Source organism: Pelodiscus sinensis, chromosome 6 (assembly GCF_052426305.1).
Source record: "Pelodiscus sinensis isolate ZL-2025 chromosome 6, ASM5242630v1, whole genome shotgun sequence".
NCBI classification, from domain to species: Eukaryota; Metazoa; Chordata; order Testudines; family Trionychidae; genus Pelodiscus; species Pelodiscus sinensis.
Genome location: NC_143057.1, coordinates 35347544 through 35370571, shown reverse-complemented (window position 1 = coordinate 35370571; position 23028 = coordinate 35347544). Strand labels below are relative to the sequence as shown.

The following is a 23028-nucleotide window of genomic DNA, read 5'->3' as shown; positions in this document are numbered from 1 at the left end:
ACCTTCCTTTTCTTTAAGATTACAGGATACACTGTTACAACAAATAATGGCTACTGTACCAATCGTGTTTACCAGGCACCTCCTACTAAAGCACTTATGCCAACCTATCACAATTTTAAAAAATACAAAACACAAATATCAGGAAGTCAAACATTTGGGCAACAAAAGCAAACAACCCTTTAGCCATGCCTTCCATATCCCAGCCCATGATGCATGCTGCAGCAGAAGAGTGTGATTACTTGTGAGACATGAACTTAAAAAGTAATAGCTACTCTAACATCTTAGAACCAGTAGCTACTTGTGCCTACAATTGCTTTGCTTGGAAGCTTAAATAATCTCTCTTCCCTTCTGACTTAGGGCCTAGTCTAAGGCAGGGCCAGCCCACAACATTTTGGCAACTGAAGGTGGGGGTGCTCAAATGATGCCCCTATTCCCCCTCGCTTTGGCCAAAACTTTGAAATGTCTCAATTCTGCCTTCTTCCTGGTATACTCTTCTCATGGTACTGCTCTGCTACCTACATATGCACCAGCAGCAGACACAATTTTCTACACTCTGGGTCCTAGTGGCACCCCACCACCAGCACCACCACAGTCTGGCACCTGAAGCGGCTGCCTCAGTTCACCTCATGGTAATGCCAGCCCTGGTCTAAGGCCTTCCAAAGTTAGTAGCGAGACTTCCAAAGACTTCACTGGAATTTGGATTAGATCTTGTGCAGCTACTAAAACATTAGTTTTCACATATGCTATAATTACATTGTACTTAGGGGAAGAAGGATTAAAGGGCTTACCCCAGCTTTAGGAAATATAAATCCAAACCACTACTTTACCACAAATTGCCTGTATCACTTAGTTTCTCTCTACCTCAGGTTTTTGTTTGTTATTAGCATTTCCCCTATGCCACAAGACAAATACATTAAACATTATTCAGGGGGAACCATACAATACATAGGATAGATTTCTTACTATGCCTCTTCATGCTACTCTAGGTCCCAATGAACTGTTTCACTCCACTGCTCTCTTCCATTTACTGAAGTGATTAGAAATTTTCGGCCTCTCTATATTTCAGACTGGAATCAATCAGTTTCCCACCTCTTGCTTATGAAGTGAAATTCATACTAATAGACTCCAAAACAAATGCACCTGGCAAATCTGCCCTATGTCCTTGCAGGCTATAATGATATACACCACTACCTGACCCCTTCTGACAGCTGTAAATTCCCACCATCAAAGTGTTGTTATTATTATTATTATTGCTTTTATGAGAGTGCTGATGTTTGAGGCAATGCATCTTTTGTGTGGGGAAATGCTGTATTGAGAACCTGACTATTTGCCAACACTGCTTTCTCCTAGAGTGAAGAAAGCCTTAACAGAACCAGAAGAGAGTCTCCCCTTCCTTCACATTTTGTCCTGGGCTGGAAGGCAAGTTGGATATTTATGGAAATGAGTCAGGCTTTGAAGGAATGAGTTCTTTGTTCTATATATCAGAAATCACATCCCCTCCCTGGAAAATGTGATATTCCTGAAGGATTCATTGTCAAGGAGATATTACCAAGTTCATGTGGTGCTGCAAGGCCTGGCTGCTTGAGAAAGGTTATTTTGAAACCAAACCTGAAACTGAGCAAGGTTAATCAGATGGGATGGTAAATGATGGCACAGTGAATGCAGCTGCTACTACAGCCCAAGGGCTGTAATGACAGCTACAGAGATGCTATACAGGTGCTTCACTTCCTGGGGAGATGATTTTACACCACAATGCAGACTGTTTGTGCAAGGTCTATTTATTTGGACTTTGGTTTGGGATCCAGAGTTTGGTCTTTTCATGTCCAAACTGTTACTGAATGTATCATGCAGAAAATACCATTTCACCTTGACAGGAAAGACAGATTCTGATGCATTCTTTATATACTCTAATGTCCTCGTAGAAGTGCCCTCACTGGAAAACACTTCATGCAACTACAAGAATCTTCAAGTTTAAGGCAGTGAAATAAAAAAGAAACATCAGTCAGAGGGAACATGGAATATTTCCATATGGGGGAAGATTTCACTTAACATAACCATTGACTTTCTTAATCAAAACTGAAAAGTATTCTTAAACTTTATTTTAGGAAATTAGTGAGAACAGGTGCACTAAAATAATCAGTTAGAAACAAAGTTATTTATTCAAAGAGTTAATAATATAACCTGTCACTAATTGACATTAGCATAATCAGAGAGAAGATGATTAAAGATACTGTGATTATTGTATACACTTTAGATTAAAAATGCAAAGCAATAGCCTTGAAAATGGATAACTTATATGATGGATAATGGATTTCCCTACACTAATTTACTGGTGATAGTTATGTTTTAAAGTGCAGCTCCTCTGGATGTACTGTTCAGGTACGCAGTGCCACTTGAATTTGATATGGTTTAGGTTTCATGGATAATCCATATTTTGGAGTCAGATCTAGCTGGTCCTCAAGACATTTCTGAAGCCTTAGCTGTTGCAAAATGGGGGTAAGAATAATAAAAATCTCATTCTGAGCTACGTCCTCTCCCAAACACTTTCTTATTCCCATTCCAAAAACCAAAACTTTTTCAACGAGGCCTTTGTTGAGTTCACCGTTTTCATTCAGAAATCTCTCTGATCTAAACAAATCAGCATTTTCCCATAATGTTCTATGGAAAAAAGAAATGAATTTTTAGATGCCCTTACATGTACAGAAAACAAAGAGAGAAACACGGAACCTGTACTTCTAAATAAATCAATTTACTTATGCCAACCGGAGCATCTGAGTTTCTAAATGAGTCGAAATGAAATTTGCATTGGTTTTTTTTTTTCAATAAATCACAGACTTGTGTAAAGAGATCACATAATGGAATTTTGTTGCATCATGCATGACTTGGCTGTTTTCCCTTGATCCATGCATAGAATCGATTCCTTATGGGTGAACCTGAATAGCAGTGGACAGTGCTGTGGGGCTGCATGCTATATCTACCTGCACCCAGTAGAGACTGCAGTGGGTAAATAACAGATCAGTCCAGAGGCATGGGTTCTCCACATAGGTTGTCCTGATTCCCTAAAGATCACAATGTGGGGATCCCTGATTCACTGACAGAGCAAATTGGAAGGAAACTACACAAAGGGAATCTGGAAGAAATGTTCCCTCCCTCAGGTAATGATTAATAAATGGAGCTTGCCTCTGCTCTCACTGAGACCAGCATAAAGGAGAAAGTCCAATGAAGTGAACAGCATTACATTGAGGTACATTCTGTTTTAGCAAGATCAGATTCAGGGCCACAATGGGTAAAGAACAAAGCATAACAAACCTCCTGCTCATTTATCTGGTGAAAACCAGTCCTAAAGCTAGTTTAACTGTCCATTTGGGTACTCCTTGGACTGGTAGAGGCATCATGTTTGTGTGGCCTGGGTGTCCCTGTAGCCCAGTGATCTCCAGTTGTAGGGCTGACTCCCTGGGGCCAGGGATAGCAGATATAAAACAGAGAAGTTTTGACTTGTGTCAGGGCCTAGGCAGACACCCCCAGAATTTGAGGAATGTATCAGTGGCCTAAACACACCTGTTCATCCCCAATTCAGCTGCACTGAGAACTCTTCACACTCAGCTGAAGATTTTGACTCTACCTTTACCAGAAAAGCATAGGGCATTGCAATATCTAGGCTAAAATTACCACAATTATCAGGCTTTGTTTTACAGCGTGGGTCTGGAAATAATCTCAGCACCATATCAGACATATATATTGATCAGGTGAATTTTGGGCGGGTTCCGGGGAGGCTTTGATGTTGACCCCTGTTAGAGACAGGATACTGTACTACGTAGCCCGAAGATTGGTTCTAATCATCCTAATGGCTCTGTCCCTGTTCTAATCATCTTCATAAACTATTTTGAGGAGAATGAGATTACTTCCCGATCCTTGTACATTACTATTTTATATGTGGTATGCCCAAGTGAACACAATCTATCCTCTTATAAACATAGTAAAAATACTGATTTTAATAAAGTGCCAAATGTCATTATGAAACATACAAATGAAATTGTCAGAAACTTACTCATCATGATTTACTTGATACATATTAACAAAGATACCGGTGTCTTTGGGAATGAGGTATCCACTGAGAAAGGTTTCTTTTGTTGCACTAGAAAAGGAAAATGTATCACATCAACATATGCTAATTCTCTGAACATTTAGGGAACAAAATAATAAAACTTTTTTCATCCCTATGCTTATATCTAATGAGTTAGATGATCATACTTAATATTACTGAATGCTAGACAATGTCATGAGGCACCAGATTTGATCTCCTTTATCTACAGTAGCTGTTCCTGCAAACTAAAGGCCTAATATGCTTTCATACTCATATACATAGTGTACAACAACTGACTTCAGATAGACTACGTCTAGACTGGCATGATTTTCCGGAAATGTTTTTAACAGAAAATTTTTCAGTTAAAAGCATTTTCAGAAAAGCGCGTCTAGATTGGCATGGACGCTTTTCCGCAAAAGCACTTTTAGCAGAAAAGCATCCGTGCCAATCTAGAGGCACTTTTCCGCAAAAAAGCCCCGATCGCCATTTTCGCAATCGGGGCTTTTTTGTGAAAAACAAATCTGAGCTGTCTACACTGGCCCTTTTGCCTGAATGGGAGCAGCACAGAATTTCCGCAAGAAGCACTGATTTCTTACAGTAGGAAGTCAGTGCTTTTGGGGAAATTTTCAAGCAGCCAGTGTAGACAGCTGGCAAGTTTTTCCGGAAAAGCGGCTGATTTTCCGGAAAAACTGGCCAGTCTAGACACAGTTGATTTATACTGGTATAAGAGAGATCAGAATGGGCCCCTAAATATCTATGGTGTAAGATGAAGATAGTTGGTGTAAATAAATAGAGTTCTATTTTACTTCTATGAAACTCCATGAATTGATGCTGAGTATTTGCTCTAAAGTGCTCATTTTAAGCAGTGGATGGGAGGCACTGTTATAACAAAAACAACCAGGAGGCCTGCAACACCTTAAAAACTAACAAATTTATTTGGGCATAAGCTTTTGTGGGCTATTTAAATATTAATAAATGTATTATGCCCAAATAAATGTATTAGTCTTTAAGGTGCCACCGGACTCCTGGTTGTTTTTGCTGAAACAGACTCACATCTCTACCCCTCTGAAAATTGCTATAACAGTATTCAAATACTTAATTTCCTTCAAATATTTAACCCTGTGTCTAGTTAAAATAGACAAATTGGGATTTCAGTCTTAAATGAAGAAAGTAAGGATGATAATTATTTCTCCAACTTATTTTATTTAGACAGAAACAAGCTTGCGTTTTGCTTCTTACCGGTGAGGAATGGTAAGTGGTATAAATGAAGTGTGCCTTAAGACTTCACTTATGAAAGCTTCTGTATAATGCAAATCTTTCCTGTCATCAAATCTAGGTGATCTGAGTCCAATCTTTTCATCTTCCAAGAAAAAAACCCAGGAATGTTTAACATGGTTCATGAAAACAGCAAAAGGCTTCATTTTTTAAAAAAGTAAATACCTTACCAATTTCTTCTTGAATTTTTGTCTGAATGTCTGGGTTCTTAATCAAATATATAGGAAAATCCAAAACAACATGTTGAAACTGTATCAACAATACAATTTTGACCCTGCAAAATAAATGGATCACCAGGTTACTGCCATCATACAAATAAGATGAAACACACAAATCATAAAGGAAGTTGGAGGTGTTGCACTGGTATAAAATATTTACATGCCAGTTGAACTACACTTAAAATTTCTCAAGAGTTTAAAAAGTTGGTTGTATTTTTTAATACCTACCAGCTCCAAAGATGTCATTAACTGTACTTATTATTTTATCATTAGATAAGACCGGAGCTTTTCCACCAAGTCTTTTGTCATTCCTTAAACTTATTAGAGCATCAGTAATGTCTCTGAGATGATTCTAAAAAACAAAAACAAAATCTGTGATACTATTTTCATCCAAAAAGCTTTCACAGAACTTTCTATAGCAAGTAGTGTTCTAACCTGAAATTCACAGAGCATATATGAATCTTGGAAATTCCTGCTAAGACTATTCTTGCAAGTACAATTAATATTTTTAAAGCTATGTCATGACGCATGGAAATTTAGTTTAGAAAAGTACTGACTTCTGTATATTTCTGAAAAACAAAATTAAGCAATAGTCAGTAGTAGCTCTAAAAAATATAGTCCAGACTCTGCTCTCATTTAAATTCTGTAAATCCAGAATAATATCGTTCAATCAATTAAGTTAAATTTTATATGAGAATCTGGCAGCATTCTATCAAATGTTGACTGAAAATATGTACTTCTTCCTAGCAGAAATGGAAAGCTTGTTTCATTTGATTACTCCTGAAATGGAAAAAAAAAATACAGATAATTGAATTCATCTGAGTGCTTGTTTAATAATATATAGATATTATATTGTAGATTTACTTTGGAAGATTATTGGACTCAGATATCCAGGCTAAATGGACTTTGCTTTACGCAACATGTAGCCTGACTTCCCAATGCAACTTGGTTGTCTAACTGCCCTTTGTGCCTTTAGACAAATCTCTCTGCCACTCATCATTGTAAAAGGTAAAATCCTGCAGTCCTGTACTATTGATCTACCCAAATGAAAGGTCTTCCAGTACTGGACCATGCCTTTGCCTGTCTAGGGATAAGGAAAGAGCCGGCAGGGACATGGGTGGGCTGGTGCTTTAGCTTTGGGAGCTATCCATTATCACCTCACCAATCTTTCAGAGAACCAACGAGAAGTGGGGCTGCATTACAGTGGAGCTGTATTATGATTAGTCTAGGAAAGAGAAGATATTTTTAACCAGTAGATGTTGGTAAACATCAGTTTCACCAAACTAGTTTTTGAAGGTCATTTAATAATAATTGAAATATACATATAGGCAAGGTAAGAAAAATGTTGCTTCCGAAAGTATTAGAGCTTAAAGGGATATAAAGCTTTAACTTCATTTATAACTCAATGTCTGCTGTCATCAAATAATTGTCTGACCCATACCCAATCATCTCCCACCATTATGAAAATTCAGATAGATACAAATTTAAACAAAATGAATGATTTTATGCATCTCTGAAAATTTTAATGGATAAAAATCTGTCACAATTATAAAAAACAAATTCTGCCTAGACAAATTATCATGTGTAATGGGACTGTATTAAATTATCTGTCGAACCCCTCATAGCTGGAAATGATGACTAGGGGAGCTGTGCTGATAGGTTGCAGATGGAATAAGAGGAGCTGGGGAAGAAGAATGGAGTATCACAACAGACAGCCACGGAAGAAGGAGGAACCCAGACTTCTGATTTTGCCCCTTCTTTTACTCAGGCAAATCCCTTATTGAAGTAAATGGGATTGAACTGATTGAACACTCAAGAAATTTCCTCATGATAACCTGTAAGTAATCTCCTGGTGTCTGAGGTGTAGAACATGGTTCTCCTCTCACTTACTCACACAAATCGGAAGTGTCTCTCCACTCAAGGTCATGAAGCTGGGTCCAGTGTTGTAAAACCAGTGCATGTGATAGGAGAATCAGGTCCTTACATTACTCAGGACCAAAACTGTTCATTGTGAACAAATTAAAAAAAGAAACCTGTAAATGTTGATAGGCATTTCCTTTAAACATATCTCTTTTAGAATATGACACCAGGTTTATAGGGTTATTTTTTAACGCATCAGTTAGTAGAAGTGGCCTCGTGGAAATTTTCTTCTGAAATTAAGAAAGACCAGTTCCTAAGCACATTTGTTTCCATGCTGATTTTATTTCCTTTAGATCGTCTGATACTGGAGGTGGACAAATACTGGCTCAGAGGCCAGATCCGGCTCCTCAACTTATATATATCCTTTTTTAATTTGACCTAGTTTTCACTTTTTATACAACTCCTTTTTGATTTTTATATCATGTAAGATCTCCTGGTTAAGCCAAGGTGTTCTCTTGCCATACTTTCTATCTTTCCTATGCAGTGGAATAGTTTGCTTTTGAGCCCTTAGTAATGTCCCTTTGAAAAACTGCCAACTGTCTTCAGTTGTTTTTCCTCTTGATGTTGCTTCCCATGATACCTTACCTACCATCTTTCTGAGTTTACTAAAATCTGCCTTCCTGAAATCCATTGTCTCTATTTGTCTGTTCTCCTTTCTACCATTCCTTAGAATCATGAACTCTAATATTTCATGATCACTTTCACCCAATTTGCCTTCCGCTTTCAAATTTTCAATCAGTTCTTTTCTATTTGTTAAAAATCAAATCTAGAACAGTTTGACCCCTAGTAACTTTCTCAACCTTCTAAAAGAAAAAATTGTCTCCAAGGCAGTCCAAAAACGTATTGGATAATCTGTGCCCTGCTGTGTTAGTTTCCCAATGTATGTCTGGATAGTTGAAGTCCCCTATCACTTCCAAGTAGAGAATATTAATTACAAAATTGTTGTTATCGATCTATAGTTTTGAAACCTCACCTTATCATATGTGGTATAATGTTCTTCTACTCGTTGTGCAATGAAGTTATTTAAGACCTCATAAAATCCCTGGGCAGCCTTGACAATGGGAATTGGAAGATAACGAAACCAGGGCATAAAATCTCCTGGGTTGATAATACTTGTGGCTTTTAGAAAATCCGCATTGATCCGAAGCATGCTAATGTAAGCGGGGGCGGGGGGAGGGGGGATGGTCCCGCTATTGTGGGGAACTTTACTGGCTTCTATACCACCCCGGTGAAATGGACCAGCGAAAGGATCTGAGTCCCCGCTCCCACTTCCTTTACCCCATGGCCTCCCTGATCCTGAGGGCTCCCCCTCCACTCTCCTGAGTAGCAGAGTCCTCGAAACCCCAACAAGGCTGGGCCCAGGTTTCCTGGGGCTTAATCCCCGACCTTGTAGTCACTAGGGGCAGGAGTTAGGGTGTCCCCACTCCGAGGTGCTCTCTTCACACTGCATGCTTTCTTGGCCCAGTGATCATTTCATAAGGTTCAAAGCAAATACAATTTATTAAACATCAACTGATTAAAGAGAAAAGAATAAGAAAAAATGAGAATGGTTAAATGAGAACAAACAGCCCTGCTCTGTAGCACAGGGACATCAAAACAGCAGTCTGCAGAGTGTAAGGACAGTCCACTGTCTCTTCCTTAGAGGCCCCTTAGAGGCCCTGGATGTGCTGCAGGGGGGCTGCAGGCTGGACACGCTTGCTCTGGCAGTGACCACACAGCCTCAAGCTCTAAGTGGCCAGACCTCTCTCCCAGTCTGGCCTGCTGGGCCTCTTAGCTGGTGATATCTCCCTGCCCAGAGCCTCTCCCCACACTTTGCAGGTCCCAGCTGCTCACCACACCCAGCTGCAGGCTGTGCTGCTTTGCCAGTCTCCAGCTCCTTGCATTGCTTCTCTGTCCCTTTTGGCTCTCTGAGCACTGCCGGTCTCTGACTGCCAGTCTCTGACAGGGTCTGCGCTCCTTGAGGTGTGTGTGCCTGGCTCTGTTGCTGCAAAACTGCCCCTCAGCACAGCTTGCACTCCTTGGGCTCTCTGTGCCTGGCTCTGTTGCTGCAGGACTTCATGTCCACACAGCTTGCTCCTCTTAGCTGTCTCTCAGCTCTCTCCTTGCTCAGAGAGACCCAGAACAATCCCAGCTCACAGGAAGGACGGGGCCTGGCCTCTCACTTTCCTCACTGGCCTGTCCAACCTGTCAGTCAGGCTGAACTGGAGTGTTGACTGCTTTCCATTGTCTCTGGGGTCTGTCAGTCTCATGGACCCTTCCCCTTTTGACACTGAGAGCTGGCGAACCAAAAACTCCCACAGAGTTTTAGTAAGGGTCTAACAGTCCCCTTACACTAAGAAACTCTTCATCATTATATTCATACCTTTTGCCAAAGCACAGGGCACAGACGACATTTGCAACAATGCAGGTGGTAATACTAGTGGGCTCAAAGGCACCTTTCGCTGAAGAAAGCTCCAAGAACCTTTTCACCAGCGCTGAAGCTTCTGCACAAACATGCTCTTCTAGAAGTCAAGAGCAAGTAGATACCTTGGCTTCTGACTTTGAAAAGGATCTTAAAGCTTTACTGGCAATTTTCTTGTGGAGTTTCCAGCTCTCCCCATATTCTACAGAAAATGTTAGACTTTTTCCATCAGCAAAGAAAGAAAAGGTATGCATCTTGGGCCTGCCAGCAAAACTCTCTTCATCTCTTAGTAACACTTGTTTCACCATCTCTAGACCATTCACTACAACAACAGGTACTATACCTAGCTTTAAGAGAGACACGTCCCCATATTTTTTCCTCATTTGGATAAATGAAAGGTGAGGATATTCTCCAAGCTGAAGCAGGTTCCCCACAATTGGTAGTGACCATGGACCTGGTGGGAAGATGTGCCTTTTGGTCTTATTACCTATTATGCTTATAGAAATTAAAACAAACGCCATAATAACAAGGGTGGCCATCACCTCTGAAAAGGACATCTTTGCTTCAAACAGCATTGCCAAAAGTGAAAGCACCTAAAAGAGAAAACAATGAAAGTTTTGTTTACTAGTATTCACTGAATAACAAAAAACAAAAACAACAAAAACCCTACATACTTAAAATAAATGTAGACTTGAATAGAGATGGGAAATATAGCAATATATATTTGGAAGGGTTTGTTTGTTTGTGGATTTGTTTGTGCAAAATAAAGTCATACTTTGGGATCACCTATACAAACCAAAGGTGTCACTTAAATTAGCTGAATGTACTACTTTTTATGCCAGAATATGCCTGGTGAAAGGTTTTAATAGTTACTTTTGTTTTTCATCAGAAAAAAGTCATGACTGGTATGATGAGAGTTCAAAAAAATATTTGCTAACAAAATTAAAATCAGGTCACCTATTCAACTGTCATTTTAGTGCAAAGAACACTTTTACTGTTACAAATCACAAAATAATTCAAATTAGTTATGGAAAGAGTAATGGAAGTTTTACAGGTTTCTGATTCAAATTTACTATGTATGGTACTGTAATTAGTCAACAAAATGAATAATGTTTTAAGTTTAAATCCTACAAATTTTAACTTCCCTTTTGCAGGCACATTAATGAAAAAATTCTGTTACATGTAATTTCTTGAACTTTCCTATAAGTGTAATCTACGGAAAATGACTTTTCCAGGTCAACAATGGGCCTCACCTGCTAGTAGCAATATAAAATGAAACACTTCACACCAACTTTTTCTTACATTTAATAGACTTCTTTAATTGCATCTCAATATCTAATTTACAGGGAAGTAAAATCAGGTACTTTATTTTTATTTTATTTTATTTTTGCAACTTGGAGACAACAGAATTTGAGAGTAAAGTGAAAGTGTAATGTGTTAAATGTCCCAGTCAGGCCCTGACACACACATGAATATTTAACAGTTAATATGAGGTACATTAAATAGCCCCAACTTCTCCTTCTCCTATTCCCAACTAGGGCTGCCAGGTGTCCAGTATTGACCCAGACCGTCTGGTATTTTTGTCTCCTGTCCAGTAAAAAAAATCAGAAAATATTGGACACCTAAAATGTCCAGTATTTTCTGATTTTTTTCCCTGCCAGGAGGTGAAAATACCAGACACCTGGCAACCCTACGACACACTCAACAACGAGGCCTGGGCCCAGCCCCTGGGCCCTTCCTGGACCCCCCCAACCCTCCCAAGGTGCTCCCCTCCTTTCTCCCCCACCTCCTGCTTACCTGGTTCCACAGGGGAGCTCTCTTCCGGCAGAGAGTAAGAAAACAAGAAGGCCACCAGCAAAAAAGGTCTTAAAGGGGCCATGCTGGGGGGGTTTTCTTGTTTGTTTTTTGTTGTTGTTGTTTTGGGGGGGTTTTGCTTAATAACTGTCGAGGTCCTTTTTTTGGCTGTTGTTCAACAACTTTGGTCTCCCCCTTTTTTTTCTCAACAGTTTTTTTTGGGGGGAGAGGGGAAGTGTTTGGTATTTTTGGTTAAACCATCTGGCAACCCTACTCCCAATCCACACAAAGTCTGAGGTAAATTCGAATGCAAATGTATCGAATTTGAAACAAAAAATATATGGGGGCTGGATTGTTGCTCTGAGACAGAGTCACGGTGTTTTCCATAATATGAACCCACTCTTCTACCATGATTCCTCTCCCTGTTTAGCTGGGATCTCAAGTATCTCTCCCCTGCTTCCATTTAGCAATGTAGGAGAGGTAGCTGGTCATCATCTGTGATCACAAGCCCCAGTTCAGGGTCCTTGCTTTAAAGTGGTGGTGTGCAACTCCTCTTTATCCCCCCATGTGCCTCTTGCATGCTGGGACATTAGAGCCCCACACTTCCTCCTTCTCTGCCTCCCTCCCAGCACTTCTGGAGCACCACAAATCTGCTGATTCATACTCCATCTGGCTCCTCCCTCTCCCTCCTAGAGCTTAAATGCCATAAATCAGCTGTTTGTGACTGTTCGAGCTTTGGTAGAAAGCAAGGTGCTCCAAAAGTGCTGGGAGGGTGGGGAAGGAGCAGGAAGCGTGGGGCTCTAGTGCCCCAGTACATGAGAGACACAGAGGGGAGGGAGAAGACAGGAGGTCCATGAGCCGCAGGTGGAATCCCACTGGGTCCCAGGCTTTAGGTTGCCCATCATTAGTCATGCGGACCGCTGAGATGAAGGAGGACCACTCATGTGGCTCACTTACTATTCTTAAAACAAAAAACAGGACTGTGTAGCACTTTAAAGACTAACAAGATGGTTTATTAGGTGATGAGCTTTCGTGGGCCAGACCCACTTCCTCAGATCAAATAGTGGAAGAAAATTGTCACAGCCATATATACCAAAAGATACAATTTTAAAAAATGAACACATATGAAAAGGACAAATCAAATGTTTTAAAGCAATAGCTCAGTAGCAGAGAATAGGGACAGAAGGTATGTTCAGATGGCAGTGACAATTCCAGGAAGAGTTCTGCATAGTTCAGCCAGGATTGCTCTTAAGAGTCTAGATCACGGTATATTGTAGTAGACGATCTGCCTTATTAGACAGAACACAGCATAAGTTCCCATCCAGAGGAGGGGCAAAGTGACATCATTCTATTCATCCTGACTCTTCAAGAAAAGTAGTGTGAGCCATAGGCAGTGGCTGTGCTTCTCCAGCCAGAGTGTGGCTGGCCCTTGAGCAGGGATGCAAGAGGAAGGGAATTTTTTTGTGGCATATCCCATCCTGCACATAAGGAGAAGCCAAAATCTGTCCCACAACTACTAGCTGCTCACTAGGACTGATCCTAAAGTAACACATGCTAAAGTATTCACTTGGCATCTTATCTGATGAAGATGTAGTAATTCATTTGCAGCACAAAGTTTGCCTAGAAGATAAGCACGCAGAACCCTTAGATGATATTTGCCTTATTTATTGCTATTTTAAATAAAAATGAAATTGTGAAGAAAAAAAAACATGATGATTTAGACAGACATAAAACATTTTATATGATAATTTTCTATGTTATGCACCAAAATTCCTAAAGCTGGTGAATGCAGATATTCAAAACAGATTGAGCTACCTCCAACTTTGGTGAAATCCATAGAAAAAAATTGCTTGATTTCATAGAAATAGCTGAAAAATGGTAAAGTAAGAGTTAATATATTTGGATGTCTGGAATACTACAGTTTAGTTAAAAATCACAGCAATAAATTTAAAAACAAGAGGTTTGACCTTATCATATGGATCTGAGTACACAACTTGGTATGTTAAATAAGACATTTAGCTGTACTAATTGAGAAGACTAAGAATGGGTCTGTGAATTAAAGGCAGTGTTAGTTTTTCCAGTGTCTCTGGAATTCCAGTGTCTTTTTAACAGGTGACCTTTGCCAGCAGTGGCTTTAATGCAGCAGTTCTCAAATTGTGGGTCAGGTTTGTGGATGGTTTTAATGGGATCACCAGAGATGGTGCAAAACTTGATGAGGTCCAGGGCTGAAACCCAAGCCCCATTGCCAGAGGCCAGAGTTCAAAGGCTTCAGCACTGGGTAGTGTGGCTCAGGCTACAGGCCCCTCCACGTGGTGCTGAAGCCTTTGGATTTGTCCCCCTTGCCCAGCATGAAGGAGCCTTGAGTGGGCTTAGGTTTTGGTCTCCTCCCTCATGGGGTCATGGTGCAATGAAGTTTGATCTAATGTATGGCAAAGGTTCAGTTTCAACCATCTTTTCATTTGTGGTTCATATCAGTTTGATGTAAGTGAAGCCCAGTGACTTCAAAGGCGAAGACATGGAGTTTCATGCACTTAATTTCATTATCTGAAGACTTATTTAACACCAAGAGCTTAACAATGATTATCCTGTTATCTGGTTTGGTTAGAGACCTTGTTATCTGGTTTGGTTCAAGTTTGCAGTTATGAGTCTGCTTTCGGTCTTACATACTTGAATGACAATGTGGTTAAGCATTGGGAGTTTTTGACAACCTACTTTAAAATCATGATAGTTTTTTATGCTTTTAGGTGTCTCTTAGCAGCTCATTATCTATAATCTTCCTGTCACTTTATTTGTGCTTGCCCAACTCATATGGAACCAACTCAAATAAATCACACAAAAAACCACATGGTCAGAAACCATTAGCATGCAGTTGGAAGAGGAGATGCATCAGAACATAGCTGTAATATGGCTGTTTAAGGGCAGCAGTTGCTTGTATCATTTTGCACACAAAAAGGAGCAGCAACACCTCAAAATAAGTTCTAGGGAAAAGTGCAACCCTGGGTCTATGTCTAGACTGCAAGCCTCTTTCGAAAGAGAGCGTCTAGACTGCACGTTGAACTTTCGAAAAAGCGGCTTGCTTTTTCGAAAGAAAGCATCCAGTGAGTCTGGATGCTCTCTTTTGAAGAAGCCCTATTTACATTGAAGAACGCCTTCTTTCGAAAGAGGAACTTTCGAAAGAAGGCGTTTTTCCTCGTGCAATGAGGTTTACCGCCATCGAAAGAAAAGCCGCGTTCTTTTGATTTAATTTCGAAAGAACGCGGCTTGAGTCTGGGCGCAGGGGAAGTTTTTTTGGAAAAAGGCTACTTTTCCCGAAAAAACCCCTGAATCTGGACATAGCCTGGGAGGGGAGATTTGGTAAGATCAAGGGCACAGAGGAATCAGCCTTTGTGGGTAACTGCCTCTATGGCTCTATCTGGTAACCTGATGCCTAATCCATTGTAGGCGAAGGAAAGATTCTCACAGATAAGTGGGACTAAATGACTACACTGAGGTACTGCCATTTCCCCACCCCCTCAAAAAATAGAGAATTGGAAAAAATGGGGCAGTTTTAAGTCTAATTTAAACACTATTTATTGTGGAGTCAGCTCACCTTTATTTGGTGACAGCAGGGAAAGATCTCAGCCCCCTTCTACACTTGAGGAGCCTTGTGTATACTTGTGTCATAAAGCACTTACTCCTGCCTTTGTTGTAACAGAAGCTTCAGGGGGTAGCCGAGTTAGTCTGTACAGGATAAACTTAAAAAACAACCAGGGCTGGACTGAGGGGTGGGTGAGCCGAGCAGCTGCCCGGGGCGCCAACCGATGGGGGGCACCTGATGGCAGCTGTAAGTGGTGCGCGGCGTCCCTTATAGCTGCCATCAGGTGTCGCGTGCCCGGCTCCTGCAGTGCCGGCCCCGCGGCGCCGGCCAGCAGCACCCGACCCCCCATGGCCACGGAGCCCTGCATGGCCCGGTGCGTGTGCCAGCAGCGGTGGCCAGGCCAGGCTGGGCAGCGCATGTGCCGTGCGCCCCGGTGGCGGGTCCCAGGCTGCGCGCCAGTGGTCATGGCCAGATTTGTGCCATGCTCCCCGGGGGTGGGCCTGCACCCCACAGGCGGGCTCGTGCATGCACGGTGTGCCCGGGGGCAGTGCTGCACGCCCAGGCCCTGGGCGCCAAAATGACTTGGGCCAGCCCTGAAAACAACAAATGGTCTGGTAGTACTTTAAAGGCTAACAAAACATGTAGATGGTATCATGAGCTTTCATGGGCACAACCTACTTCTTCCCAGGTCAATGGCAGATCTTGATAAAATCTGCAGCAAGCATCTTCTGTCCTAAGCCCGGAGCTCCCTTCCCTTCCCCCCATCCGGTTTGTTTCAGGAAAATGAATTTGAAAAGTGCGGCAGAAGCACCCAGCCCTGTTATTACCTCTGCCAGAAACACTTCTGCATTCCTATTGGCTGTGCAAAGACTATCAAGCTCAGGGAAGGGAGGGGGAAAGAATGAGTGAACCACAATACTCCTTCTTGGGGAGTGAAAGCAAGGGAAGGGGAAGAGATGATTAAGTGAGCAAGCAGTGTTGCTCCCAGCTACTCCCTCTCTGCCTACCCCCAAATGGTTCCCTTGCTGTGTACTTAATTTCTGGAAGCCTTCCCTTGTTTTGCAATGCCTTGAGTAAGTCCTGGCACACTTCACACACTATGTTTGCTGGCTGGTCAGAAGAGAATAGGTTTGCTGCTTATTTATGTGGACATGTGTGTAAAGTTTAAGGTGATCTATTCTGGTCTGTGAATTTCAATCTATGAGATTTTTAAAAACAATATATATGAGATTTAAAATGTTTCATTCAGACAGTGCAAAATACTTTCTTGGAAGAAGGAGATGTTTTCAAGTTTGCTTTAAAATCGACTTTAAACTTAATCTATCATGGGGCACAAGGTTGTGTAAGAGAGGGGCAAGTTTTATAGAAATCTTGGTGGTGCCCAGAACAGGTCCAAGCCCTTTCCCAACCTGACTAAGGCTCTGGGACAGAATTTGGGTGCAGAGTGCAGGTTCTGAGGGGAGGGTTGGATGCAGGAGGGATGAGGGTATAGGCTCTGGCATGGAGTTTGGATACGGGAGAGGGTTGGGGTCCAGCTTCTGGACTAGGTCAGAGGATGGGGGTGTAGGGAAGGATGAAGAATGCAGGTTCTAGGATGAAGTTTAGGTGCAGGAGGGAAGAGAAGGTGGGGAGGAAAGAGAAAGTAGGGGGAGAGAGAAGGCAGGCGGTCAGGGCGGGCCTTACCATGAGGCGAACTGAGGCGGCCGCTTCAGGTGCCAGACTGTAGGGGGAACCACTAGGACCCAGAGTGTAGAAAATTGTGTCTTCTGCTGGTGCATATGTATTCTCTCTGCTCTAGATGCACAGAGATGGTGGAGTGCCATGAGAGAAGTAGAACAGGAAGAAGGCAGAATTGAGACCTTTCAAAGTTTTGGCCCAAGCGAGGGGGTATGGGGGCATCAGTTGAGATCCCCACCTCAGGTGCCAAAATGTTGTGGGCTGGCCCTGCAGATGTGCAATGCTTATCTGGGGCACCTTCCTCTGGCAGCATCCTGGGCAGGGAGACCAGAGGGTCTCTGCTCATTGCTGCCCAGAGGAACCACCCCAACAGCTCCCATTGGCTGCAGGAGCACTTGGAGCGGGAGTAGCGTGGAGATAAACACCCCCTGCCCAGCATTATTCCTAGAGCCTGAGCACCATGGGACCACATAACTCTCAGCCCCTGGGAGGCTGTCTCTCTCCAGCAACTGATGTCCATTTTTTCAATTCATTCATTAACAACACAAAATAAAGCTGTCAACATGCATCAGAGGGGTTCAGATCCCTCCCCTGCGCAGGGAGAGTTGAAAGGCTATGCTCAGCTGAAAGTGAAAACAACCCAGCCCCGGGGCTAGGAATCTGGAGCTAGAAACCCTCCATCATGGTTGCTTTTAAATCTAACTCTGTTTTCCCAGGAAAATCCCACAATCTCACCTGTCCTGGAGCACAACTGAGATTACAATGCAGCAGCCTCTTAGCACCCCTCTCTCTCCAGGAACTGCTCTCCTCGGACCCTCGCTGTGCCTGGGCTGCTCTCTCCCTTCAGTGCAGGAACACAACCTCTTCTGTCCCTCCCAGCACTGGCTCCCACTCCTGAGTTCTGCTGCCCAGACACTGGGGAAGAAGCTGTGTTCAGCAGGGGGATGGAAGCAGGGAGCTAGCTAGTTGGGGAGGGGGAAGCTGTGGGCTGACTAGGAGGATTTGAGGACTAGCACTAGCCCTAAGGTAAATTGAAATTGGGACCCCTGGCTTTAAAACACTAGTCCTATCTCTCTTCACACACTTACTTTTCCCCAAATTCTTTGCACTCCAACTCTGTGCACTCAATATCTTCTCTGTATTTCTCACCATAACAGCTTCTCTCTCCAGATTCCTGTGCTCCCTCATGTTCTTCCTTCCCCCAGTTCTCTGCGCTCATCTGCATTTCCCAACTCTTTCATACTCATCATGGATTTCTCAGACATTCATTTATGGGCAATAAGAAAAGCTACATTTGCAGAATCTTTAATTTATTTAATTAAAGCTAGGAGACTTTTGTATAGGACCTTCATCTACTCTGATGATGGGACAGGTCTGGGTATTTGATCTATCCCTTTTAAAGAGGAAGTGGTCTGTCTGTTTAAACTGTTTACAAGTATCTCTAAGTCAATTCAAAATTATAAATATCTCTGTAACTATATATCTATGTCTAGAACTATAAAATGATATCTGTATTGCTCTCTCTGGATAATACTTTTATTGGTATGAAATAGGCTGCTTTACCTAAAATGTTGTTAATTTGAATTGAATTTAATTAGTTGATATTAGATCACAAGCTATTTCAGTACTTCATGTCAATGTAATACATATTGAATATTGTTTATTATTCCACTGCCTTTGACTGCGCTATTAATAATAGCTGTTAACACAAGGCTATAATTTAAACAAATTTCAGGCCAGTCATTTTGTCCAATCAGAATGGACATCATGTATGTTATGTAGGACAAGCCTAAAATGTTGGTTCTTTTAGCACAAATCTCCACACTTAATTATGGCCCTGATCCTGCATACACACTTATGGTAAATTTTATTAGCCATGAGTAATTCCATTGAACTCACGAGTAAAGTTAAGTGTATTATTAAGTATTTGCAGGTTCAGGACCTGTATTAGTAATCAGGTAGTTACTGCCTGACTAGTATTTATAATCATTTTCTGAGATTAATACAGAGCATCAGTTGTATAGCCTTTCAACCTTTAGTTGTATATTACTTATATAGGAGTCATTAGCACAATCAACTTATTTCCCTTCTCTACCTTTGACTAGACTCTCTTCCATCTGATACAAGGGATAAAAGGAATGAATATGTTAGCACCGATTCTCCTTTTCTGCATGTTCTGCATTAGTATAAATTAATTTATGTCAATAAAGGCATTCCTAGTCTACACCTATGTAGCCAGATGGGTTTTTTTTTTTTTTAAACTTCACAGTATGCCAAATTAATCTCCTCTTTTATGCTGTGCTGTTCAACACTCAAATGAAATCTACCCACTTTGCTGCTTTCCCATTACCATGTGAAAAACTGAAATAATTCCTTAGCTCTAGATGTCATTTACTTGGACATAGCCATAGATACATTGTGCTGATGAAGAAACTTGAAGTCCTTCCATGAGCCCTGCCTTTTTTGCTACCCTCCCAAAATAAGTGACCCCAATCACTTTCTCCTTACTGTCCACACCAGTAGTCCCTGGTTTTCCTCCTGTCCCTGTCACCCTCTTGCTCTCTCCTCATAAGTCTATGCTGGCTCAGTCTCTCTCCCACTGGTCATAGTTTCTTGAAGGGCATGTCTATACTAGGAAATTATTTCAAAATAACTTATTTCAAAATAATAACTCCCAAAGTAACTATTTCAAAATAGTGCGTCCACACTACAGGAAAGCCTCAAAATTAGTCTGAGCATGCTCCCTTAATGTGGATGCACTACCTCAACTTAAAGCTCCAGGAAGCACTGGGGAGTAATTACTTTGAATGAGTCTGGAAGTCGTTATTTTGAAATAGAAGCAGTGGAACATCCACACTACCGCTATTTCAAAATAGCTATTTTGAAATAAGCGTTGTTGCTCGTGGAAAGCAAGAGTTATTATTTCAAAATAACCAGCCCCTTATTTCAAAATAACCAGCTTGGTAGTGGAGATGCTCCACTTACTTTCAATGGCACATTGAGACAAATACTTTATCATCAATGGCTTCAAAATAAAACGAAGACACATGCTGTACCATCTTAAATTTTTTCTAGTTTTACATAGACATTTCAGTTTTACACACACAGAATAGGAAGTGACAGTCTAGGAAGGAGTACTGCTGAAAGGGATTTAGGAGTCATAGTGGACCACAAATTAAACATAAGTCAACAGTGTGACACTGTTGCAAAAAAAGCAAACATAATTCTGAGATACATTACAGGAATGTTGTGAGCAAGACATGCAAAGTCATTCTTCCACTCCACTCTGGGCTGATTAATCCTCAGTTGGAGTATTGTGTCCAGTTCTGGGCAATATATTTCAAGAAAGATGTAGAGAAATCGGAGAAGGTCCGGAAAAGAGCAACAAAAGTGATTAAAGGTCTAGAAAACATGACCTATGAGGGAAGATAGGAAGAATTGGGCTTGTTTAGTTTAGAAAAAAGAGAAAACTGAGAGGGGACATGATAGTAGTTTTCAAGTATCTAAAAGAGTGTTACAAGGAGGAGGGAGAAAAATTGTTCTCCTTGGCCTCTGAGGATAGGACAAGAAGCAATGAGCTTCAATTGCAGCAAGAGAGGCTTAGGTTAGATATTAGGAAAAACTTCCTAACTGTCAGGGTGGTTAAACCATTAGCCAATGGAATAAATTGCCTAGGAGGGTTGTGGAATCTCCATCACTGGAGATTTTTAAGAGAAGGTTAGACAGACCTGTCAAGGATAATCTAAACAATGGCTGGTCCTGCCATGTGGGCAGAGGACTGGAGTTGATGACCTCTCGAGGTCCCTTCCAGTTCTAGGATTCTATGATTCTAAGATTCTATGATTTTAAGACGATGTCCAGAGGCATCAGTCAATTAAACCATGTGTTTATGCAGCAGCCACTTGGTCATGTAAACATTTGATGATGATGATAATTTTGAGGTGCAAGATGAATAAATCCCTCTGACGACAAGTGCCTATTTGGATGCATCAATTGCCAGTCTTATAGAAAAATATCTTAGTTCTATAATATGTTGGCAATTTCAGAGAAATTAGGTGCTTCTTGCTGTGACTACATGAATTCTATTTTTGAAGGATGTTGCAACAGGACAACTGTTGTGTTTCTCTGAATACTGCTGCTTTGTAAAAGGTATGGTGATCTAGGATTATACGCAGCACAAAGAAAATTGTTATATTCATTCTTGGTTTTGATAAGGCAGCATAATGAAATTGTAAATCTGGCGAATGAATGTTTTTATTGGGTGGGTATGTTTCTGCCATTCTTTAGAGTGTTAATTAAAAATCGAGTGGTAGAGGGTGTGTGTGTGTGTGTGTTTGTGTGTGTGTGTTCTTCCTGCATGAAAGTAGAATGTCAATTACTACCCTAGTGTTTAAACTCAATATTCTTAAACTTTATATGAATGAAATGATACTATCTGGCTTTGAACATCATGTAATATTGTTTCACGTGTGGAACTGTATAGCATAAGGAAGGAAATCTTTCACCTTACACAGATATTTCTATGAAGTAATGTTTATGTTCATTGCATGTAAAATGACCTACTCCCCGAATGAAACAGCTATGAATAATCAAGTGTTGATTACCATGTCTGTAGCATAATATTACCTGTTTGTTATGCTCGGATCTAAAATAATTCATTACTAGCTCATTTCCAATGAATTCTTCATTTAATGTACAATGAAACATCATCTGTGTAATATAATATTTTTATAACCATTTAGGGATTTTGAAATAATGAAAAAAGAATATAACTGAGAAGGGTGGATATACTCTTCTATTGTAGTGATAATGCTAATGCCCCTTTAGCAGTAACAAGTAACATTTTCATCAAACTTCAGTTTGTTACTGACTCTGTCTTTTCTGTGGTTGACATATTCTCAGCTGGTTGCTTTGGACGGGTTTGTACCTTCACCAGTTAGAGGGCTACTTCAATATTCTTATACTTCTTTTGCTGTATCTTTTTTAGAAATCATATGATACAATAATCATTAGCCATTTTACACCAAAAAAAATAATGTCATGCCACCTTTTACAATAATGTATACAATTTTTTTATTAACTAGATTTGTATCCTACAGGTTTCTGAGTGTCTTCAGCTCCACCAAGATAATGGGACTATGAGATATTCTGTAAGCTCCTGTCACCCACCTCCAGAGAAAAAGAGGCTAGAGATACCATTCCTACCAATCCATTGATAGACCTAACTTCCATGAATCTATCTAGCTCTTTTTTGAACCCTGTTAAAGTCCTAGCCTTCACCACATCCTCTGGCAAGGAGTTTCACAGGTTGACTGTGCGATGAGCGAAGAAAAACTACCTTTTGTTTGTTTTAAACAAACAAGATAGTAAAATTAGAGATGTGTAGGCCCCAAGTGTCAGCCAACAATGCTCAAGGATGAAGAGAATTATGGGATTTGCTTCAACACAGAGCTATAAGGATAATGTACTTTATTAAGCTTACTACCCCACTGCTACTACACTTCACAGGGTACACCTTAGCAAGCAAAAGCACTACAGAACAATGCTTAAAGGAGTAAAAGGCTCCTTGAAATGCTTACATCCCTTCTGCCATGGGGAGTCCCAATCCCGAGATGCCTCACATCAGGGCTGCGGTAGACGTGGCTCCAGCTGGGGGAATCTCGGGTCACCTCTGAGGTGAGAGGTCTGCAAGGAGACTCCCTTAGGGGCAGGACTCCCAATTATATTATCCTCCAGCTGTTTACTGCGTGTGCGCGAACTGGCCTAATGCCACCTTCAATGTTCCCATGGAACTGAGAGCTGAGATCATGTTATTTACCCCAAAGTCAGCTCCCAGTCAACAAGCCTAGGGAGTTACGGCTGATGAAGGCCGTCTGATAAGAGACATCTGGTGTTTACGCCTGCAGGTACAGGGCTATGCTGAGCTGCAGACAGCATACATGGAAATTTCCATTCCTGCTCTCTGAGGCCTGCAGGCTGCAAAAGACCCGTTGCCGTGTCATATGACACTAAGATATTAAAATTAGAGATATGTTTTAATGCTAACTTTAATGGATCTCTCTTCAGAACAGTAGAAAATATG

General features: G+C 41.2%; 1 protein-coding gene across 1 annotated transcript in view; it reads right to left on the bottom strand.

Annotated features, from left to right (window-relative positions):
- Positions 1-22623, bottom strand: part of LOC102452968 (cytochrome P450 1A5-like) — a 91893-nt gene extending 69270 nt beyond the window's left edge. Inside the window, 9 exon segments of the mRNA XM_089779236.1 lie at positions 964-2658; positions 4049-4135; positions 5324-5444; positions 5530-5578; positions 5581-5608; positions 5802-5929; positions 8471-8648; positions 9818-10491; positions 22526-22623. Of these exon segments, the coding sequence (XP_089635362.1) occupies positions 2376-2658; positions 4049-4135; positions 5324-5444; positions 5530-5578; positions 5581-5608; positions 5802-5929; positions 8471-8648; positions 9818-10473 (1530 nt within the window). The 5' untranslated portion in view covers positions 10474-10491; positions 22526-22623 and the 3' untranslated portion in view covers positions 964-2375.
- Between the last annotated feature and the right edge of the window lie 405 nt (positions 22624-23028).